The sequence below is a fragment of the Podarcis pityusensis genome (genome assembly GCF_964106645.2).
Source record: "Podarcis pityusensis genome assembly, chromosome: 1".
Lineage (NCBI taxonomy): Eukaryota > Metazoa > Chordata > Lepidosauria > Squamata > Lacertidae > Podarcis > Podarcis pityusensis.
The window spans coordinates 97,023,722-97,045,013 of NC_138028.1; the positions used below are offsets into that span (position 1 = coordinate 97,023,722).

The 21,292-nt window shown below is 41.6% G+C and overlaps 1 protein-coding gene across 12 annotated transcripts in view; it reads right to left on the bottom strand.

Annotated features, from left to right (window-relative positions):
• NCKAP5 (NCK associated protein 5) overlaps positions 1–21,292 on the bottom strand; it is a 627,572-nt gene that overhangs the window by 47,706 nt on the left and 558,574 nt on the right. For 11 of the 12 annotated variants that reach the window (XM_081005049.1, XM_081005050.1, XM_081005048.1 and 8 more), the window contains 4 exons: positions 19,447–19,764; positions 12,108–12,244; positions 10,676–10,808; positions 4,495–4,682 (listed from right to left, as the gene is read on the bottom strand). In XM_081005049.1, coding sequence (XP_080861175.1) covers positions 4,495–4,682; positions 10,676–10,808; positions 12,108–12,244; positions 19,447–19,764 — 776 coding nt within the window. The remainder of the gene's footprint in view (positions 1–4,494; positions 4,683–10,675; positions 10,809–12,107; positions 12,245–19,446; positions 19,765–21,292) is intronic. The other variant, XM_081005046.1, reaches the window with a different exon arrangement.

Here is a 21,292-nt window from a genome sequence, read left to right on the forward strand (position 1 = left end):
GCTAGAGCAGCAAAACGGAGCCCTCCGTCTCGCTGTTCTGGCTTGGGAACAGCCTTGCTAGCTTCTGCAGGACAGCGGGGTGAAGGCACCCCGCTGCCCTGCAGAGGTTTGCGCGCAGCCGTCCCCAAGCTAGAGCAGCGAGACGGAGCGCTCCGCAGTGCTCCGTCTTCCTGTTCTGGCTTTGGGCTTAGCGGCGCAGCCTGCATTCGCTCTATAGGACGCACACACATTTCCCCTTAATTTTTGGAGGGGGAAATGTGCGTCCTATAGAACGAAAAATACGGTACCTACAACCCAACAATTGGTGTTTTGCTCCCTCATCAGCCTCTCTCCCAAGCAGCACTGTTTTCTGATCCCTTCAACCAAAATTTACCCAATGCTGCATTTATACATTCCAGAAATGTGCCCCTGTATTTAAGCCATGCAAAACCAACAACCACCCCAATTCTTCATATCTGACATAGAACAAACCAAAGAGATTAAATGCATTTGTAGCTTGAGATCTTAGATGCCACAAACCAAGGTTGTTGCTTTTCATAGCATTTATCTTCCTCAGATAATTGTGATTTCTAAGCATTTTAGCAGTGGAACATCTAGTTCCTTTCCTTTATTCTTTTTGGTGTAGTTGTATTGACATCATTCTTTAAAACCTAATAATAAAAAGTAAAGCTACTTTATGTTTTTCCACATAAACGAAACACTTTTCAAAATGGCATTTATTCTGTTTTGGCTTGAGAGGTGTTAGGACTGTCTGTCTGTCTTTGATTGCATATATATTAAAAGTATCGATGTATCTTTTGTGTCTTTCCACTTCAATGTTTACTTTTTCGGTGATGGACCAACTAACTCTCTGTTCCACCTAGAAGTGTCCCTTCCTCAATTTCTCCCCCTCTGTATTCTGCACACTGCCATGACTACTAAACTAGACTTGCCAGACATTGCTAGACACAAGGCTGATGGACATTTGTGAATGACAGACTTTCAGAGTTAAACACAGCACAAACCAGAGCCTGGTGTCTAAAGCAATCCAGTATTTACAGCCAACTCCAAGCAAGCTTACAGTAAAAACAGAGTGAGTAAAAGGGGAAACAGTAATCACATAAACAAGGCAACACAAACACTTTGATAAACACATTTTAGTTGGCTTTTAATTAAAAATAATAATTAATTTCCTGATTTTTAAAATAAAAAACCCCAGGTAGTTTTGCTTGGCCATAATTTTGGCAGGACACGTGAGGCTAAAAACTGAAAGAGCAAGGGCAGAAGAAACAGCAGCTGACAGTCATTTTTCACACATTGTACTAAGCCTAAGGAAAATGCCACACTGTAGAATATCAGGCCAGGACTGGGAAGGCCCAGGTTCAAATTGCTGAGAAGCTCACTGGAAGACCTTGGGCCAGTCAGTAACCCAGTGTGCACATAAAGCTACGCCAAACCATGACTTAGCATGAATAAGCAAATGTGCCACCTCCTGGAACAATTATCATAGCTGCTGTGCTCCTCTCCCATGTCCTCCTGCTGCTGTGCTACCTGGTGCTAAGCTGTGTATAAAAAGGATGCAGGAGGTGATGCTAATTTCCTTGTCACTGCTCTCCCTGCTAGTTCACATGAAGATGCAAGTGAGCCAGATGTGACAGGATGGCAGCAGCTGTGGGGCATTACAAAGATGCTCACAGCAGCTGCAGAAAAAGGCAGGATGCTGAAACATCAGGGAGAGGTCCCGGGCATAAATAAAGAGAGAAGAGAGAGGGCATTTGAAGAGTTTATAGGATATGGAGAGGCTACAGAACAATGAAAGTGAAACCAGGAGAGAAAGAGGTGGATTACCAGGAGAGATAAAAGTATATAGAAAGGAAGCAGGCCTCAGTTAGCAAGCCCCGTGGAGAGCCAGGGGAGAGAAAGGAAGAAGTGCAAAGGCGAGGAAAGAAGCCACTGTGATCCACGCGACGGTCACCTCCAGGCTGGATTATTGTAACTCACTCTATGTGAGACTGCCCTTGAGACTGACCCAGAAACTCCAGCGGGTGCAGAATGCCGCAGCGAGACTCCTTACGGGGTCTTCGCTGTGAGATCTTATTCATCCGGTGCTATACCAGCTGCACTGGCTCCCGGTGGAGTACAGGATCAGGTTTAAGGTGCTGGTTTTAACCTTCAAAGCCCTATACGGCCTAGGACCCTCGTACCTACGTGTAATGGGTTTAGGGGTTGCTCGTGCGTAAGTTGCCGCCACTCCTGGCTAGGTTACCTGGTTGAACCCTTTCTGACTGGACAGCCTCTAGCTTCGTGGCTGTCTCAGTCGCTGGCAGAATCCGTCAGTGGGCGTTTCTTGAACTTCTTCCAGCAAAGAAGTTCTTTGACGCCAAGTCTCCTCCTAGTCTCCCTGCGCGGAAGTCTTCTGCGCAGGGAGGGTGTGGGCAGCGGAGTACCCGTACTCTCTCCGCTGGTCTCCGGTGAGGAGTCTTGGAGCCTCTTCTCTGATTCCCCCATCTGCCCCCCTTCTCTACTGGTGTTACGCTGATTTCCTTCCCCATCAGATGGGCTGCCTCTCTCCCTACTGGGACCCTCTCCGGCATCCCTCTGGAGCCTTCCCTCTGCCTCTAGCTCCGATGGCAGTTCCCTGACACTACGGGACCGCCTCTCCTGGTATGCCCCACAGAGGAACTTACGGTCTTCAAATAAAAACATCTTGAAGGTCCCAGGCCACAGAGAGGTTAGGCTGGCCTCAACTAGAGCCAGGGCTTTTTCGGCTGCGGCTCCAACCTGGTGGAACGCTCTGTCACAAGAGACAAGGGCCCTGCAGGACTTGACATCTTTCTGCAGGGCCTGCAAGACAGAGCTGTTCCACCAGGCCTTTGGTCAGGGCGCAGCCTGACTCCCTCCTTTGGCAATCTTTACAAAACTTTAGTTTATGGTTGCCATCAATTTTGATTTTAATTAATTTTTATAATGTTTTTATAATGTTGCACTATTTCAGTGTTGTTAGCCACCCTGAGCCCGGCTTCGGCTGGGGAGGGCGGGATATAAATAAAATTTATTATTATTATTATTATTTATTATTATTATTATTATTATTATTATTAACATGAGACTGTGGTTTGGGACTGTCGGGAAGAAGGTACAGGTCCTGCAATGAAAAAGGTATGTACGCACAACTGGCAAAGGTCCCTTCCGAGGTCTCCAACAGGAAGAGACAACCAGGTGCTCTAAGGATCTTTGGGTTTGTGGCTTGTTCTGCTTCAGACAAACCACAAGCAGTAAGCCAAGAACAAACCTTAGTTACAGATCATGGAGTGAGACAAACTATGGCTTAGCAGCTGCATTAGGAGAAGAGCACAGTGGCTGCGATCTTAGCTCTGGGAACTGGCCTGTTTGTTCATTCATGTTATGCCATGGTTTGGGTCGGTGTTACGTGTGAACTGGGTCACTGCATTTCAGTTTAATCTACCTAACAGGAAAGCTGTGAGGATAAAACTGGAGGAGGGGAAGAGAATTGTGTACTCTGTCTTGAGCTCCTTGGAGGAAAGGCAGAGGATACATTAATTATATAAACAGGCTCAGAACATGTGGCTGGGCTATATACCGTATTTTTCGCCCCATAGGACACACTTTTCCCCCTCCAAAAATGAAGGGGAAATGTGTGTGCGTCCTATGGGGCGAATGCAGGCTTTCGCTGAAGCCTGGAGAGTGAGAGGGGTAGGTGCGCACCGATGCCTCTCGCTCTCCAGGTTTCAGGAAGCTATACGCAAGCCTTGCAAGCCCGGCAGGAGTTCCCGCAGGCTCACAAGGCTTGCGGGCAGCAGCCTGCAGCCTGAAGCACGGGGCACCCTCCGGAGGGCGCCCCCGGCTTCGGGCAGGTGTGCGCAAGGCTTGGGGCTGCAGCCGCGGCTGGGGGGGGGGAATATTTATTTTTTATTCATTTCCCCCCCCAAAAACGAGGTGCGTCCTATGGGCCGGTGCGCCCTATAGGACGAAAAAACGGTAAACTCATCTTAAAACCTTGGCTATATGTAACTGCATTTCTGTAATCTGTTCATTGTTTTAAAAAATAAACCAAGTGACTCTGGATCTTAATGGAAGTTTCAGTTGTGCACGCACGTTCTCTCACTCTGCATATATTTTAAAGAGCAGTGCTGTTTATAGTCATACTGCATTATTTGATGCACTGTGGTTTATTGCAAAATGGCTCAAAGCAGCTATAAGCAACCTTCCAAATTTCCGCTTGTAAAAACTGACAACACTGAATGCCAGCCAATCTTTAATGTTCGGCATTCGCAGGATGTTGCTACGAAAGTTGCTGCCACATATATATATGTAACTTGCCTCAAGGAAAGAAAATGCTTAAAAGTTCCTTTTACTCTTCCCTGCAGTCCATGTGACATTTTCAATCTGGACATCCATAAATAGTAATGATGCGTGCAGAAAAAGAAAGCAAACCAGACATATCCCTCAAGAAAGAAGAGAGGTAATAGCATCAAAGAAAGCAAGAAAACTCACACTAGGGATCTTTTTGCTCTTGCCATCTTTAGTGGAAGTTCCATTCAGCTGCTCAATAAAACTGTAATGTGCTAATTGTTCAGGTCCATCCTCTCCATAATGGCCACAGAGACTGTGCTGGTATATATCCAAGATAGACATGGGCCTCCCCATAAAGGACTTTCTCACACTATTTTCTTCTTGCTCAGCTAAGGACAGATTTGAAATAAGAATAAAAAGCACACCCACTATGTACATTTCTTTGAGAAAAAAGCCTACACACTGCTTGGCATGCTGTGTGTTTGTTCAATGTGAAAAATGGACACATTAGGGCTAAGGCTATAACATCCAAAATGATCCCCCATCCAATGTTATGAATGGCATGGTGTAATTTAAACTCACAAATGCAAGGCGATTCTGGGTTACAATTCAAGCTAATGATTCATGCTTTTCAAAAAAAGAAAAAAGAAAAAGGAATAAAGAAAGGAAAGTATATGAGATAAGCGTTTCTATTTTAAATAGTAGGTAATTTCCTTGAAGTGAAATTGCTAATTTCACTTTAATATAGTGTTTTGGGTGTTAGTTTAGCTTAAATCTCTATCTTAATCGTAGTGGCTCATCTGCCCTACATACCTTGAGGATATGTCTAGTTTCTAGTTTTAAACATTCTTTTCTTCCTGCCAATTACATTCTTAGTTGGTCATCTTGCTAATCTTAAATGCTTAAGTGAGAGAGGCAGAGAGAGAGAGACTGGCTGCTGAGTTGATACCTCATTTTTATGGCCATCATGAATTTCACTATCTACATTAAATAATGTGCTATTCTTACATATCAATTCTCTATTTACTGAAGAAGAAGGAAATCATTCAGTTTTAGCATTTAGAAATGAAATCTAGTAAAGTTGAATGAGAGTATTTTTAAAAACCTATTTAGGGGAAGGTCCTCTGGTTCCTGGGATGATGTCCTGGGGTCCAAAGGTTTTTTTTAATATCCCCCTTTCCATAAACAGAGGAGGAGAAACACAGCTGGAGCAGGAGGTCTAAACTCAAAGGCTCCTAATTGCTAATGCGGAAACCTCCACATTGTTCTTCCTACATTCTTGCTGCTCCAGTGACCATGAGGGCAAAAGTTAAGATTTTCTGATAGTGTGTTGGGGCTGCTGTCAGTGTATACTATTTTCTGGGGGTTCTTTTTTGGGGCGGGTGGGTGGGGAGACTGTTGATGCAAGGTCCCCTAAAAGAAAAGGAAAAAAAAACCCTGTCCCTTCCACATACACACAGAGCTTCTTCCTTGGCATTGGCAACCCAGGTTCTGTCAACTCATCCACTCAATCACACACACCCCTCACCAAATCTAGTAGATTGTTCTGCCCAAAGGTTCATTTTTATAGATTTTATAGTTTACCTAATTGTGCAAGTTCCATTCATATATTAGTAAGTAGGTTTAAATCTTGAAGTTCTGCTTGGGAGAGTAAACATGATCCGGCCCAGCTCAAAGATTATGCAGCCTGGTCCTAACCATTATTACCATATTTTTTGCACCATAACACTCACTTTTTTCCTCCTAAAAAGTAAGGGGAAATGTCTGTGCGTGTTATGGAGGGATTGCCTACAGGTGGCATGCCTACGGATTTTCTTCCTCTAAAAACTACGTGCGTGTTATGGTCGGGTGCGTGTTATAGAGCGAAAAAATTGTATTTTTTGTTTTTCTTTTAAAAGCAGCTTCCACTAAATTCAGTGAGACCTGCTAGTAAGTATGTTTAGTATAGCAGACTCCTGATGTACCATGTCTTCCCAAATGTGTTAAAATACTACCAAGGAACAAGGATTATGGTTACTATGAAGACATACATTTTGGTCAGAGACAAGAGTCTGTCACTACAGGCCTGATTCGCTGATCTGCTGAAACACAGTAATCTCTAAACAAGTCACCATATGTGCCTAACCTTCCATGCACTTATTACAGCTGTCAATCACAACAGCTGCTCCAGGCACTCCTGGCCCTTCCAGCCCCCTCTTTGCCCCACACAACAAGCAACGAGAGCCATGTGGCCACCAAGCACCCTCCCAGCAGTTGCTCATTTTAATTTCAGCCATCAGAGAAGGAAAAGGGAAGTGGTGCTTTGAGGCTGTTTTGTTTTCTTTTTTCTCTGGCTTGGCTGCTTGTCCCTGCTCATAATTGCAGAGGCTAGTAGCTGAGCTAGAAAGAGAAAAGGGAATGGGTGGGGGGAGAGAGAGAACAGCCCAGCAGCCTAATTTACTTCTTCTGCTCTGGTTGATGGAATGAAAGTGAGGTGCTGCCAAGGAAGGTGAGTGACCAGAGGCAGCAGCAACAGCTTCTGAGCTTGCAGCAAAGCACTATAATTTTTGACTGGGAGCTTGAAGGGATATTGCAGGAAAATTCAAATGTAGGTGGCATGAAAGATGCCCACAGAATTATTCCCATCCAAATATCTCTTTGGGGTTTACTAAAATATCATTTGCAGAGCAACAATGTGATGATGTTAGCCAGCCATTCTCCTTAAAAACAACGGAGTCTTGGGGCACCTGAAAGAACATGGTGCTACAAAACTATTTTGTCGCTTTTGCTTCAACACACTAATATGGCTACTGCTCTGGAAACCATTTTTACGTGTTGTTTTTTACTGGAGTATTTCAGGATTTTCTTCAGACTCTTTTGCATTTGCAGTCTGCTGCAAGTTTTCAGTTCATGTCTCTTTCCTCCCCCCCTCCACCAATTATGGGGTAATAATGTGCACAAGCGTGTATGTGCATTGATTAAATCACAGCACAAATAAGGAGCACGGCTTCAATCACACAGTCACTTCAGCATTTATTTATTTTTGCACTGCAATTTAATGAATGTATAGAGATGCTTTAACAGAGAAAGGAAATCGTATCAGATAACCATTCCTTTTTGCACCTTGTTTAAAATAATGTACATGTGCACATCAGTAACAAGTACTGGATGTTTTGGATAATTGGAAAATTAATTTTAGAGACTTTACAGTTTAAACTAGAAAATCACACAGCAGAGCTAGCCTGCAGATAGTTGTTCATTGTTATATAAACTTGTATTAGGGATGGCATTTGCACCCCTACTCTGCCTGAAAGCACTCAGAACCATTTGAATGTTCAGCTGCAGCACTCTCTGACACCTCTACCTCCTCCTTACCTGTCAGGGAACTGACATCGGAGCCTGAGACGGAGGGAAGGCTCTCAAATGATGCTGGAGAAGGGCCAAGCAGGGAGAGAGGCAGTTCAGCAGAGGGGGAAGCAAATCAACGTTACACCAGGGATAAAGGGGGGCAGATGGGGTAATCGGCGAGAGGGCTCCAGGACTCTTCACTGGACACCAGCGGGGAGAGCACTGGTCCTCCGCTACCCACACCCTCCCTGCGCAGAAGACTTCCACGCAGGGAGAGTAGGAGGAGACTGGGCGTCAAACAACTTTTATGTTGGAAGAGGTTTAAGAAACGCCCACTGACGGATTCTGCTAGTGACTGAGGCAGCCACGAATTGAAGGGCTGTCCAGACAGAAAGGTTTAACAAGGCAACATAGCCAGGAGAGGCGGCAACTAACGCACGAGCAACCCCATACCCATTATATTACCCTTGGCCATAAAACCTTCCAAAAGCTTACATAGAGCAAGTTGGGGGTGGCAGCAGTGGGAAGTCCCTTCACTGCTTGTAATGTCATCTTTTCTGCTGAGTCCCTGAGAACTGACCATGAATCCTAGGATCATTGGCAGAAAAATATGGAATCACCCACCACCATCTCCCCCAAGGTAAGATGCTGGGGGTTTTTTAAGTGTGGAAGGGGGCTACGAAGCAGGCACTCCAGCAGGGTCTCGTGTCTGCTCTCAAGAAACTCAAGCAGGTTTATTTGCATAGTAATAGTTGATACATTGAATTCCCAACCAACCCTCACTTGAACTCATTATAAAATGAACTTTAAAAAGCTCTGATTGGCTTACAAGCTCTGGTGTATATACAAGAACGCTTGGGGGTATGAATATATGTTGAATAGCAAGTTTTGACTTGATGCACCATGGGTGGTGTGTGTGTGTGTGTGTGTGAGAGAGAGAGAGAGAGAGAGAGAGAGAGAGAGAGACCTGTGTTGGTTTGGAACTGGTAGTAACATAGCAACCTAAAGATAGAGCTATAAAAACGGGAAGTCCCAGGTTTGAATTTTCCTTTTGTCAAGGTCTTAGGAAAGCCACTCTCTCTCTCTCAAACAGCCTCCAATCTGAAAATATGAGGTCAATACTGATCTATCTTACAGGGTTGTTGTAGTAATTACAGGACAATCTGAGTGAAGCGCTTTGACCACTCAAAAGAATTATGAGTGCTATTATGAGTCTATCCATCCATTCACCCATCCATCCTTAAATTGATTCTGGCATCAACAAGATGCTGTATAGTAAAAAGTCTTGATCCCAGCATCTGGGTTGAAGGGTGGGTGTGTACCACTATGGACTGTTCACACCCTAGAATCCCCTGCCTGAAAGAGCACTGCATAGAGATCCATATCTGCAGTCGGTGCATGTTGAACATCACAATATTTGCAAATACGTTGCTATTTCTCAAATGAGAAATAGAATATTGATTCTGGAAACATTTCAGGAGTCATTAAGTCACTGCAGAATCTCAAAAAGAGACTGCAGTTGTTTTAGCTATAAGGTAAAATAATTATTCCTCATTTCCTTTCTTCTCAAAACAGTCTTCCTTTGATCAGATCTATTCACTACAGTTTAGTCTGCAATCTGCATATCACTGAAGTTCTGTATATGCCCCTGGGTTAGTCACAGAACTTAAACAACTTCATGTAATAGTACTTGCTCAACCATGCTTTCTTCTGCCCACTGCACAGACTCTGGGACCTGTCTCTGGAACAATTAAAAGCAGTAAGCAATGAGGTGACATGGTGACTAGGTGAAAATACCCTACTGTTAGGGAACCCTGGGCCAAATGTGACCTTCTATGTCTCTTTATCTGGCCCTTGGGACTCTCCTCATCCCACACACCCTCCCCAGCCAACACTGGCCCTGCCACATACCCTCCTTGGCCTAGTTGGAGTGCATCCTTAAACTCTTGTTTGTCTGATGGAAGTCTGACAGGAGTGTGAGATTGGGTGTAAAACTAGCCTAATGTTCAAAGGTAAAGTTTCTATTTGCTGCTGTGCCCACTTTTGCCTCTGGACCCAACTCACCACTGGAATGTAGCTCCCCCCCCCCCAAAGGGTGTCCAGAAGAGAATGCGGCCCTTGGCTTGAAAAAGGTTTCCCAACCCTACCCTGTGCAATCTGCTGTCCTCATGAACTTTTATATTAAAGAAGAAAAGGAAAATGACACAATCAGCAGCTTTGCTGGATCTGGATCAAATTTTGTTCTCATACTCATACTCTGGGATGGATTTGTAGTCAATGCCTGCACACTGCATATCAGGGATGAACTGGATGATGAACTGGGGGTTCTCAAGAGATTGCTGTTCAGTCCCAGCCAGTATGGCTGATGGTCAGTTGATGGGAGTTGTAGTCCAACATAAACTGATGGGAGTTATAGTCCAACAAGTTCCCCACTCACCCCTGATCTATATTTTAATCTCACCGTTGCACTAAAAAAGAGGATAAAATCCTACATTCTTTAAAACTGTATGCATATCTGTCTACCACTTGTTCTAACACATTTTTAGAGAGACAGCAAATTCACCAAAATATCACACTGATTTTTTTTGTCCTAATTTTAGTAACAATCAACAAGTATTAACTGAAATGGAATGGGTGAGGACAAAATGGTTATTTGTGAGGGGAGAACCAGAAACAGCTTTAACTGTATGTAGCAGTGTGAGCTACATAACATGGAGGTGAGGAAATTAACTTCATGGCTCATTGGGTTATTTTAAACTACCTACAAATGCAATATATATAAATACAAAGAGATATATTATTGAAGCTATAATCCAACTGAAGACGTTTTTAGTTTCAACACAGGGATTTACAACAAAAAAAGTTATAGTTTGGCTTTTAGTGTCAAACACAGCATAAGAGGCAAAAATTGATGTACATATACAATAAAAAGCACATAATGGAAAATGAGATTTGGAAAGAGATGAGAAAACGTAGACATAGTGCAAGCAAAACACAAACAGCTGCCATGACAAAGGTGGGATCAATACATCCCTGTGTACAAATTTTAAATTACCTTGCTTGTTGTTTTTCATTAAATCTACCAACTTTTCCCCTCCGGTTCCAAAATCGTTTGTTTCGTACTCCAGCTCTGTTTCGGTATCACTGCTACTGCTAGCAGAGTAAGTGCACACTCTCAGCGCCCTGTCCTGTACACAGCAACATTAAAGGACAAATCCATGACTCAGAAGAAAAAAACATTACACTGAATACAAAGGATCAGGAGTGCAGCACAATAGGCGAATCATTTCGTCTCTCTTCAGTCTAGCCTATTTATTTAGCTGCTGCAATTTGGCATTGATTATGTAATCAAATGTCACAAATCTCTGAAAACAGATTTCATCCTCCAGCAAGTATTGTCCAGGCATAATCTATGTTCACAGTCCCTATTTTCAAGAAATCCAGCCTGGGTATATGCATAGATTCTTCTCAGGTTTATGTCATAACAAAGCATTTGAGAAAAGGTGATCTATAAGTGGTGACAAACAAGAATTCAGACTGGAACATTTACCTGCCATTACATTTGAGGACTGAGCAAGGCATTATCTCAGCAAATAAATATCTTCCAACCTGCATTTCCCAGCATCAATCCCTGGCATCTCTAGGTGGAAGAGCTAGATAGACCAACGGCCAGACACAGTAGAATGCAACTTCCTATGTTCCTAACAGGAATATGGGGGAATGGAGATACTGATGGATGAACATCAGTGGGCAAGAGGGGGGGAATTGCATTAAATTAAATGAATTTGATTTGATCTGCAATAATTTAGAAAATAAATAAAAATAATTTGAAAAAAGAGAAAAGTTTGGTGTGGGGGCTTCATCTCTTAAGGAGCCATATTATAAGCTCTTATGTCAAAGATTCCTCCTCTGTAAACTTATTGTTGTCCTAATAATAATTACCAATTTATTTATACAGTCTGCAAATTAAAGGGTAAAACACACACAGTTTATTATTAATTACGAATACTCACAATACATCATTAGATGGAAGGTGATAATTGAATATGAAGTTATTTCTGTGAGGTTGTTAGACTAATATTACACAAGGTACTTAGCAATCTGGTTACTTTACTACTCTTCCTGGTACCCAAAATCTAACATTTGCAGTGGTTGATACTTGCTTCCCATTGGTGGCCTGGGCCAGTCACACTCATGAGAAAATGGAACACAGGAACCTGCTTTATACCAACTCAGACCATTGGTCCTTCTAACTCAGTACTGTCTACTCTGACTGGACGTAGCTTTCCAGGGTTCCAGGCAGGAGTCTTTCCCAGTTCTATCTGGAGATGCTGGGAATTCAAGCTTGGACATTCTGTATGCAAAGCATACAGTTCTACCTACTTCACATGTAGGTAGAGCAAAACGAAACTATAGCCCCATTGTCTGTTGCCTGAGCTACTTAAAGGAAATTATATATGTGTCCGGTTTGCCTCTTTCATTTGTACCTTGGCTTTAATAGCTTTTTTGCTGCTCCAATCCGGAAACATCTTGTTGCCACATTTTTCTTTTTCTGAATGCTTTAATGATACAGAAGTCAGAGAACTCTCTTCTTGTCCACTTTTTTTCACAGGGCTCGTTATTCCTGGGTAAGAGAAAGTAGCAGCAAAAGATTTTGAACATCAGAGTGTGAAAAATAGCGTTTGATTCCATTTCCATGAAAGGGTCAAGTTCTTTCACTTGATCCACCCTGAATGCACTGCACTTCTACAAAGACGAGTTTTGCTTAATGTGTTAGGAAAGCAATGTGTTCCGAAAGCAATATCGGAAATGGTTACCCAGTAAATGGGGAAAGAGACATCCACTGGACAGAAGAGGAAAAGGAGAAATGAGTCTCCAGAGCCTCATCCCTTAAATAGCCCAGAAAACATTTCCAAACCTCTGTTGGATTGGGTTTTCATGTATGCATTTTTAATATATATATATATATATATATATATATATATATCAAACTTTATTTATTTATTTTGCAGTAGTGAGGAATAGATTGTGCAACATATCCCACATAGGCCCCATCTCACACAGGTCCCAATTATGATTCCAGTAAAATGGATTTGCACTTCCATGTAAATAACTCATGAGTAAAGAACACGGCTGGTGCAACCCCTTGTTTTTGTGACATGAAGGGTTCAGAAACCGTTCTTTCCATTTCCCACAGTTTCTTTCCGTTCCCAATGTGTTTGGGTGGCAGGAAGGGTAAATACGGATAGACCTAGATCAGGAGTAGGGTACCTGTGGTCCTCCATATGTTGTTTGTTGTTGGACTATGATTTCCATCATCCCTGACCATGGGCCAATAATTTAAACTGGCAGACTTTAAGAAAAATATCTCAGCACAAATGCTTTCAGCCAACTCATTTCTTTCTTTCTTTTTGAAACAACATTGTGTAGAACAAACATGCAAGTAAATTCACTGTGTTTTGTAGAATTCACTGATAATTGCTGTGTGTGTGTATGAGAAAGGGGGAGGGAGGAGATGGGGGAGATGGGTCAGATGATAAAATCTGAGAATGGGAAAGTTGACCTCCCAATCTGCTATATACTACTTTTTTACATTCCTTCAAGACAATTTAATTAAGAAACAAACCCTGGAAGCCTGGTGCAGTGAATATTAGCATTAAGTTCAGGACAATCTTATTGCTACTGACTTCTTATGAAGCAATTCAGTGCTTGCAGTTTCTATTCAATTTGTTATAATGACAGTGTTTAATCATGAAGTCTACTGCATAGCACACTGCTGAATTGAGGTCACACATGTAGCTATCCAAGCATGTAGCATATAATCTATAACTAAGATTTCTCTTCTGAATCTCCCTTAGTTGTGCTATTAATTAACAATACACTTTTTCACACACACACACACACACACACACACGTGAATTAAAAATATCTTTTCTTTTGCTTTGATTTGAAATGAGCAGGGGAGTTTCCAATGAAGGGTGTACAATTTGTGTGTTTGCATTCCATTATAACTACAGTGCAAAACTGCACTGGGAATATTGCTAAATCAACTAAATTCCAACATGTTTAATTAGAATACTTCACATAAACTCACAAGAATCTTTAATGCTGCCTATTTACTCTTTTGCTCAATTTAAATATTGACACATTAGCAAAACATTATTTGGTACACTTGCCATAGACTTCAGCCAAATCTCTAATTCTCACATGGATATGGGAGGGGGGTAGAGAGTGATTCTGTTTCATAGTTATGCAGGCTAAACATATTACTGTGGTCCTTTTGCATGAGTCCCCCCTGCCACCTCTCCTTTATGAAGCACTTAGAAAGCCTGATTCAGAACTTAGCCGAGTTGAAGTTAACAAGATCTAAGCAGACTCATTTTATTCCCATCTAATGGAAGAGTAAGTGGGTGAGTCCTGATCCTAACATGGAGGCAGGGACATGGGAACTAGCCAAATGTCTCACAGGTTACATCAACTACCATGTTTAAACAGGCTGGCAAGGCCAGCTCCACCACCTTGTCATTTGCCTCAGGCAGCAAAATGTCTTGGGCTGGTCCTTCCAGCGGAGATAAGTTTTTTGGTCCAGATCTTCAAATGATCCAGAGAATACAGAATGTTTCAACAGGTCTTGTCCTAAATGTCTATATAATTGCTTGGCTTTGGACTTGTATCTGTCATCCTTGCATAGATCTGGGTGTTCTTTGCATGCTGCAGGACTGGATGGCTGTCTTTAAAGATTTCTCAATTTAACTTTAAATATTGTTTTATTAACAATAACAATTAATAAAATTATGGTCTCAGTTATTATTCAAATAATGGGTTGGTACCTTGATTTTGGGTTCCTAAAGATAATAATTATATTGGCTCAACCCCAAGGTGCTTCAAATTACCTTGGGGTTGTGGATTACGCAATGCTAGCCTTATCTAATTCATTATCACAAGCCTTTACTTTCCACATTTGACTAATCACTAATGCATCTCTAACAGAAGTCACATGGCTAATGTATAGAAAAGATGGGATTTTGTTTTTTTAAAAAATAATATTTATTACTTTTATAGATTACAAAAAGAGAGAAAAAAGCAAAAAAGAGAAAAAACAGAAAAAAAGAACAAAGGGAAAAAAACAGAAAGAAAAACACAATACAATACAATATATAAACAATACAAAACACAACCTAAACTCAAAACTAAACACATTAAGCTGAACTAAACAAACCCCACTCCCAAAACAAAAACAATTTAAAAACATATATCATCTCTTTTCCATACTCTATCTTTCATTCCCTTGTTTCCTCGACCTCCTCACACCTCCCTTTTTGTGTTCCACTTCTATTAATTGTTTCAGCAAATCCTTTCCATCTTTCTCCATTTTCTGTGATATTGTAAATAACGTATTATTTTAACCTTATTTTCCATTAAAACTAAATTACTTATATGTGCTTAACTCCTTATAACATTTCTGTTAAGCCCATAAATAATAAAAAATAAAAAATCATTCCACCATTTTTCTATCACTCATTAGTTTTACCATAAGTCTATATATAAACTTTAAATTTTCCAATCTTCTTCCACCATCTCCTCTCCCAGGTTTTGGATTCTGCCAGTCCTTTCCGTCAATTCCATAAAGTCCATCAACCTGGTGATCTTATGTCCGAGGCTCTTAACTCTTTTCCAAGTCCCTTCTGCAGGTCTTCTTCATTTTCTTTAATGCTAAATAGCCAGTCTCGGGGAAATTCCAACCTGTCAATCCTTTTCTTCCTTCTGAACAGATCAGCTGAATTTCCATAGTTAAAACTACAGTCCATAAAGTATTTCCGGGTATATTTCAAGATTCCTCCAATTCCAAAGGCCCCCCAAACTTCAATCTCCTCCAGACCCGAGTCCATGTCCCAAAAGTCAGTTAGTCCCTGCATAGAGCGCTCTTTCCAACTTTCCTTCTTTAATCCAAACCGGGATCCATTCCTCGGAGTCTGGCTTTTCCTAGATTCAATCATAGAAGGCCTCTATTTATAATCTCCAATTTGCTTCTGTAAATCCCCAGATCTCACTTGTATTATTTTATGTTCAACAACAGCTGCATTCTCCTTCTCCTCCTTCTCCTCCACCATTTGTCCTGCCAAAGTGGGTTCCTGTACCAAGTCCTGAATTATTTCTGTGTTAGTGTTCGCTTTTTGACTCAATTTGGTCACTTTCTGTTCCAAATCATCAACTTTGAGAGTCATATCATCCATCTTCTTGTGAAGCTGTCCCAGCGAACAGCTTATCTTACATAAAACAGTCACAATGGCCTCTCCTGTCAACATTTTGAAATAGTCCAAGGTCGCTCTCTGGTTCCCAAACTCCTTTTCTGCAGCTGGAAATCCCCCAGTTACAGTCCTGTTACAGTTTCAAAAGCTCCCTCTAGAGGGAAACAGTCTCCACTTGTATCAGTTCTTTCAAGCGCAATTTCAAACATTAAAGATAAAATTTCAGTTACTTTTCCTCTTTTTTTTTAAACGCAGAAAGGGACAATGGAAACAGTATCTTACTCTTGTTTAGCTAGCTGTCAAATCCTTTCTGTCAAAAGCACTCTCTCCAAATGTCATCTGGCAGCCCGTTCCCAGGTTCAGAGCAGTGGTAATTTGATTTTTTCACTCTCTCCTGCAGGCTCACTAGATCAAAAAATCTCCCCCTCTTCTCCTGCTTCCAAGGGGGGTTCTGTATTTTTAAACTGGTGAAAATTTAATCCCTTGCCAAAAGCTCTCAAAGGCTTTACTTGCAACGTCTTTGCTTCAGTCTATTTACAAAAACGGGAGGCGGACTTCCTGTTTATAACCTTCCCATTTCAGTGCCAAATTGAAGTATTTAAGAATCCAATTTTCCGTTTTACTCACGAGTAGTTGTTTAAAATCCAATTGTCCACAGGAAAAAGTCAGCGCTCTCCGGCAACAGCAATGCGGCTTCACTCCATGAAAGAAGCAGTCGATTCAAAGCACCGCGCCACTCACCCCACGTCGCTCCGGACCCCCAAAACAGGGTTTCCCCGCGAGTAGGGGAGGCGCAAAGGTGCCAGCCGAATCCCACGTCCACAGGCTTCTCCCGCCTGTGGTTTTTAATGGGTCTCCGCCTCGCCGTGGCGGTTCAGACCCTGTTTTTCACGGAGCGGGTTCCTCCCGATCGGAGGAAATCCGCCATTGCCAGAGGCGCCAACCCGTAAGAGAGAAAAGATGGGATTTTGACGCATGGTTCTCATAAGGCAGAACATAATACAGCTGATCATTAATAAAATACATTAATTCTAGAGGGACTGGGGAAAGATATACATGAGAAAGCTGATAACTTACCATATTTTTCCGTGTATAACATGCCCCCGTGTATAAGATGACCCCTATTTTGGGGGACTACATATTAAGAAAATGGGGCGAGATTGCCCAGAGTTGTTGAGCTTTTTTAAGGGGGGTATTACTGAAAATCGCTCAACCACCTGACCTACGCTATCACATGCGTCACAAAAACCACCTATCGTCTGTCCCACCACCAGCAGAGGCCGCCAATTGCCCGCCCTATTGCCGCAACAACAGCAAATCAACACCAGCCCTTGCCGCAGCCACCAATACCACACCACTGGTTTTAGGCTCACAGCAGCAACCAATCCCATAGCCCCTCTATGCACTATGCACTATCTGTGTATAAGACGACCCCCAATTTTTAACATACTTTTAAAATAAAAAATAAAGTCTTATACACGAAAAAGTATGATACTCTCCTTTGCTTTCCTCTTCCAGTCAGAACACTTCAGCCCTATCTTTGTGTGCAGAAATGAGATTTTTACATTTCATTTTCGTGTGTCCATTCCTAGAATTCTTGTCCAGATCAATTTTTTTAGCCTTTGTGGGCCCTGAGTGTTGTGTCCTATGTGTCTGGAGTGTTGAGGAAAGGGTGGGATTATCCATGCATGAAAATGCAGCATGGTTGATGGGCATGGCTTAGTGTTCCCACAGTCACTGCCTCCTCCATGAGCTACCCAAAGCTGCCACTGCTTAGTAAAAGCATGAAGGGTAGAAAAGGGGATGTTAGTACTCTCTGCCCTAAATTTATCTACTAAGCTGGTTCCCTGGGGCTGGCTTTCCACAGGAATGCTGGAGAGCTAAACAGAGGAGGAAGCATGAGGAATGTGTTGAGAATGGCCTGCAGGCAACCATGAGGGTGGGGAGTCTAGCCTTGAGCATCTTGGCCTGTATTTCATTCAGAAGCCACTTTGAAGGACCATCAGGGCAACATTGGAATAGATTTCTCCCTCCTTCTCTAGCCCTCAGTTCTTAAAGTAAGCTGCTATCTCCATGATCACAACAGTGCCTTGAGTGAAGTTCTGAAAGTCAGGGATATGGTAAGCATTCAGGCAAACCACTGTTGGTACTGATGAATGCAGGGGAGTAGGAGGAAATAGACAATACAACAACAAAGACAAGCGCTGCTGTGCTTCAAGCATTCATTCTAAAGGTATCTTTTCAGCCCTGAACCCCATACATAATGCAACAAATGAATAGCTTTATGCATTAGGAACTATACTGAGTATACATATAATAAAAAGTACTCCTAAGAACAACAAATGGAAGATTTGGGGACTTGGTATGCCACTTCTATTCCATGTTGTTACTGATTTATATGTTTTATATATAAGGGCACATGCTCCCTAGCTGGATTTCCAGCATTTTGTGCTCCTTGTATAGTGATGTATCCCTGTGTTGTAGTCATAGTTATCAAAAACTTACATTTATTGTTAGGTTGCTTCAAGCTTTATGTTTATTTCATGGTTAGCACTTGCTCCAGTGTAAATCTTGTTGGCCAGGGGAGCAACCAGTATCTAACAGTTTATGTTGTAAGTATGTACCCCTGGATAATGTCTGAAAACTGTACTATCCACTAGTATCTCTGCACATGATTTTGAAGTGTTATTGCCATGCTACAGTTTTCTGGAGTCAATAAGGTAAGCACATCCATGCTTTACAAAATATACCTCTTTTCTAAACCACCCTAACAGTGCCATGAATTAAACAGGACTCTCAACAACTACACTTAACAAGCAGTGGGTGTCTTAATATAAGCTAAGCATGACACAGCTTGCATCCCTTGTAGTAGCCAGCCTGATTATGATAAAATGTCTATTATATTGCATGAAAGGTTTGACACATCAAGCTGGATAACGTTAGTTGCATTTAGGTCCCATTTAAATCTATGTAAAAAGATACCAGGACTTAAATACCACTAAAGTTCAACTAACCTAATAGGGATTCAACCCATGCTGATCAACAAGAGGGCAGCAGTCCATTAATCCCTGGGACTGTGGTGTATTAACTTTGAAAATGTAAACATCATATTACAGGAGTAATCATGGGGACCTGTCCTTTCATTGGAAGAAAATTTCATTCCAACATTCATCATAAGTCACCACATTCTATTAGCAAAGCAACTGCTGTTTAACTTTCACAATACTGTCATATCTATATTTAAAGAAAATTTAGGAAGCAAAAGTTGTGACATTTCTGAAGCCTCTTGGACTTGTTTTTGGTAAACATTCCTGGTGTATGCTTTAAATTTATCACTGGGCTGCTTATAGACATGGTGTGTCATACAGCATTTTTTTTAATAGATTAGTATTTTATTTAACAAGATTTCCATGTCAGTGCAGTCTCCAGCTTGTTAACCTTCTGCAGTGACTTGAAGAGTCTTTTCAGCTGTACATTTCATATGTCTTTCATCCAATGTCATTAGTACAGGTCTCCACTAATGGGAACAGGCACCAGGGCACAAAAGATCTAATTTCCAGTACAACTGTCATTTTACCTGCAGAAGCTGGCTTTGGAAGGCGACTCTGAAAAGTCTGTACACCCTTAGCAGTCATGGCAGGATCTGATGTTGAATGTGTTATTATGCTCTCCACAGATCCCTGGTCCTTATTAGCTGTTGAAGGCACTTCTCGCTCAAGGGTTTTGGCTTTCTCAGAAGAAGCCGGAGGGAAAGCTTGTGCAGATGATATGAAAACGTCAGCTTCTAAATCCAGTTCTTGTTTAGAAACGTGTCGTCCAGTCGAGCGGTTTCCTGAGTCCGGAAGAGGGAAGGTTCCTATCCCACTGTCCAGCGTCCTCATTTGGCAGCAGGATTCTAAGAAAGAGGAATACAGTGTAATTTGGAGAACCTGACAAAAACTACAAAAAACAAAGGACACCTTGAAGAAACAACTTTTGTGCAGCGGTGGGAAAGTGGCTTCACCCACAAAGGGCATCAGGTTCAGCCTCTAGCATCTCTAGGTAAAACATTGGAGATCTCAGAGGCCCACTGTTGGTCATAATGTACAATACTGGTCTAGAACAGACCCAGTGGATCGTAGGTTCAAACATATTTGGTACCAAAGAAGTACTATACTTATGGTAATGGGGTCCTTCCAGTATTTTGGCTTAGATTATTTTTTCATTCGTAAGAAAAAAGTGCTGTTTCTCAACTGAAATAAAAAACTCAGCACAGAATTAATCATAGCTGCATGACTAACTTGTGTCTGTTTGATTAGGAGACATACATTATAAAAGGCCCAATTCATAATCTTCTTAAGCAAAGTGCTTAAGTATGCAATTGAATTCAGTTTAATCAGGAGCATTTCCACACAAAGCTCAAAGAATAACACAGTTTTGTTACAACTGTAGTATTTTGTTTTTTTCTAGGGGGACTTTCATCACAGCTTTTTTCTATTATTGTTTAGACTCCACACACTGCTGTGGGCTGATTTTATCCACAACAATATATGATTATGTTCACTGAGTTAACAGAAGGCATCTCAATCCAAAAGAGTTAGCTGCTACCAGTGATTATGTTTGCCTGTTTAGCCAGTTCATTAATTATTTGTGGATGTGCCAGTCTTTGATATCTGGGACTTCAGCAAGAAATATTGTCCCTGTTATATAACTCAAGTATGGGCATCCAAATTCATTTGCACCTCACTAGTTTATAGCACAGAAACCTCAACACAGTGTAGGAACTCTATGGGGTTATAGGCTACACAGAATAAATGTCAAGGTAGAATGTGAGTATCTTAAATCATAGGGTTTTTTTCAGGACAAATTATATATATATATATATATATATATATTAAACACACCTTCTAGCTATTACATGTACTTAACTTCAGATGCAATTTGGTTGAGTAGGAAAACATTCTCAGTTTACAAAAAGTGAGATTAAGAAAGCATTGGAATAACTTTGGAAGTAATTTTGCTTCTGCATAGCTGACTGTCATTTCAGCACCACGGACAGCCCCCATACATGGAATTAAAGCTCAGAGTGTGTGATCAGTTGACTCAGCTTGCTTCTTTTGTGCAGAGTATTAAGCCAGACTTAAAAAGCAACTCTTCCCAAAGGGTGCTGGCAGTGGCAACCATAACCGCCCTGCAGGTACATTCAAATCTAATCATGCTCACCACATGGTCTGATCTATATGTATTCACTAACATTGCAGGGAGGTGGAGATGGAAGACAATCCAGAAAATATTCTGCTTTCCTAAGCCTTTTGTTTTCATTGATGAGTTTTGTTTTGACATTTCCATGTCTGTCAGTGGAGTGGTAAGGCCTCAGATATTTTATTATAGACCACATGATGTTGTAGTCTATGAATCCTCTTTACAATAATATATTTTCTGAC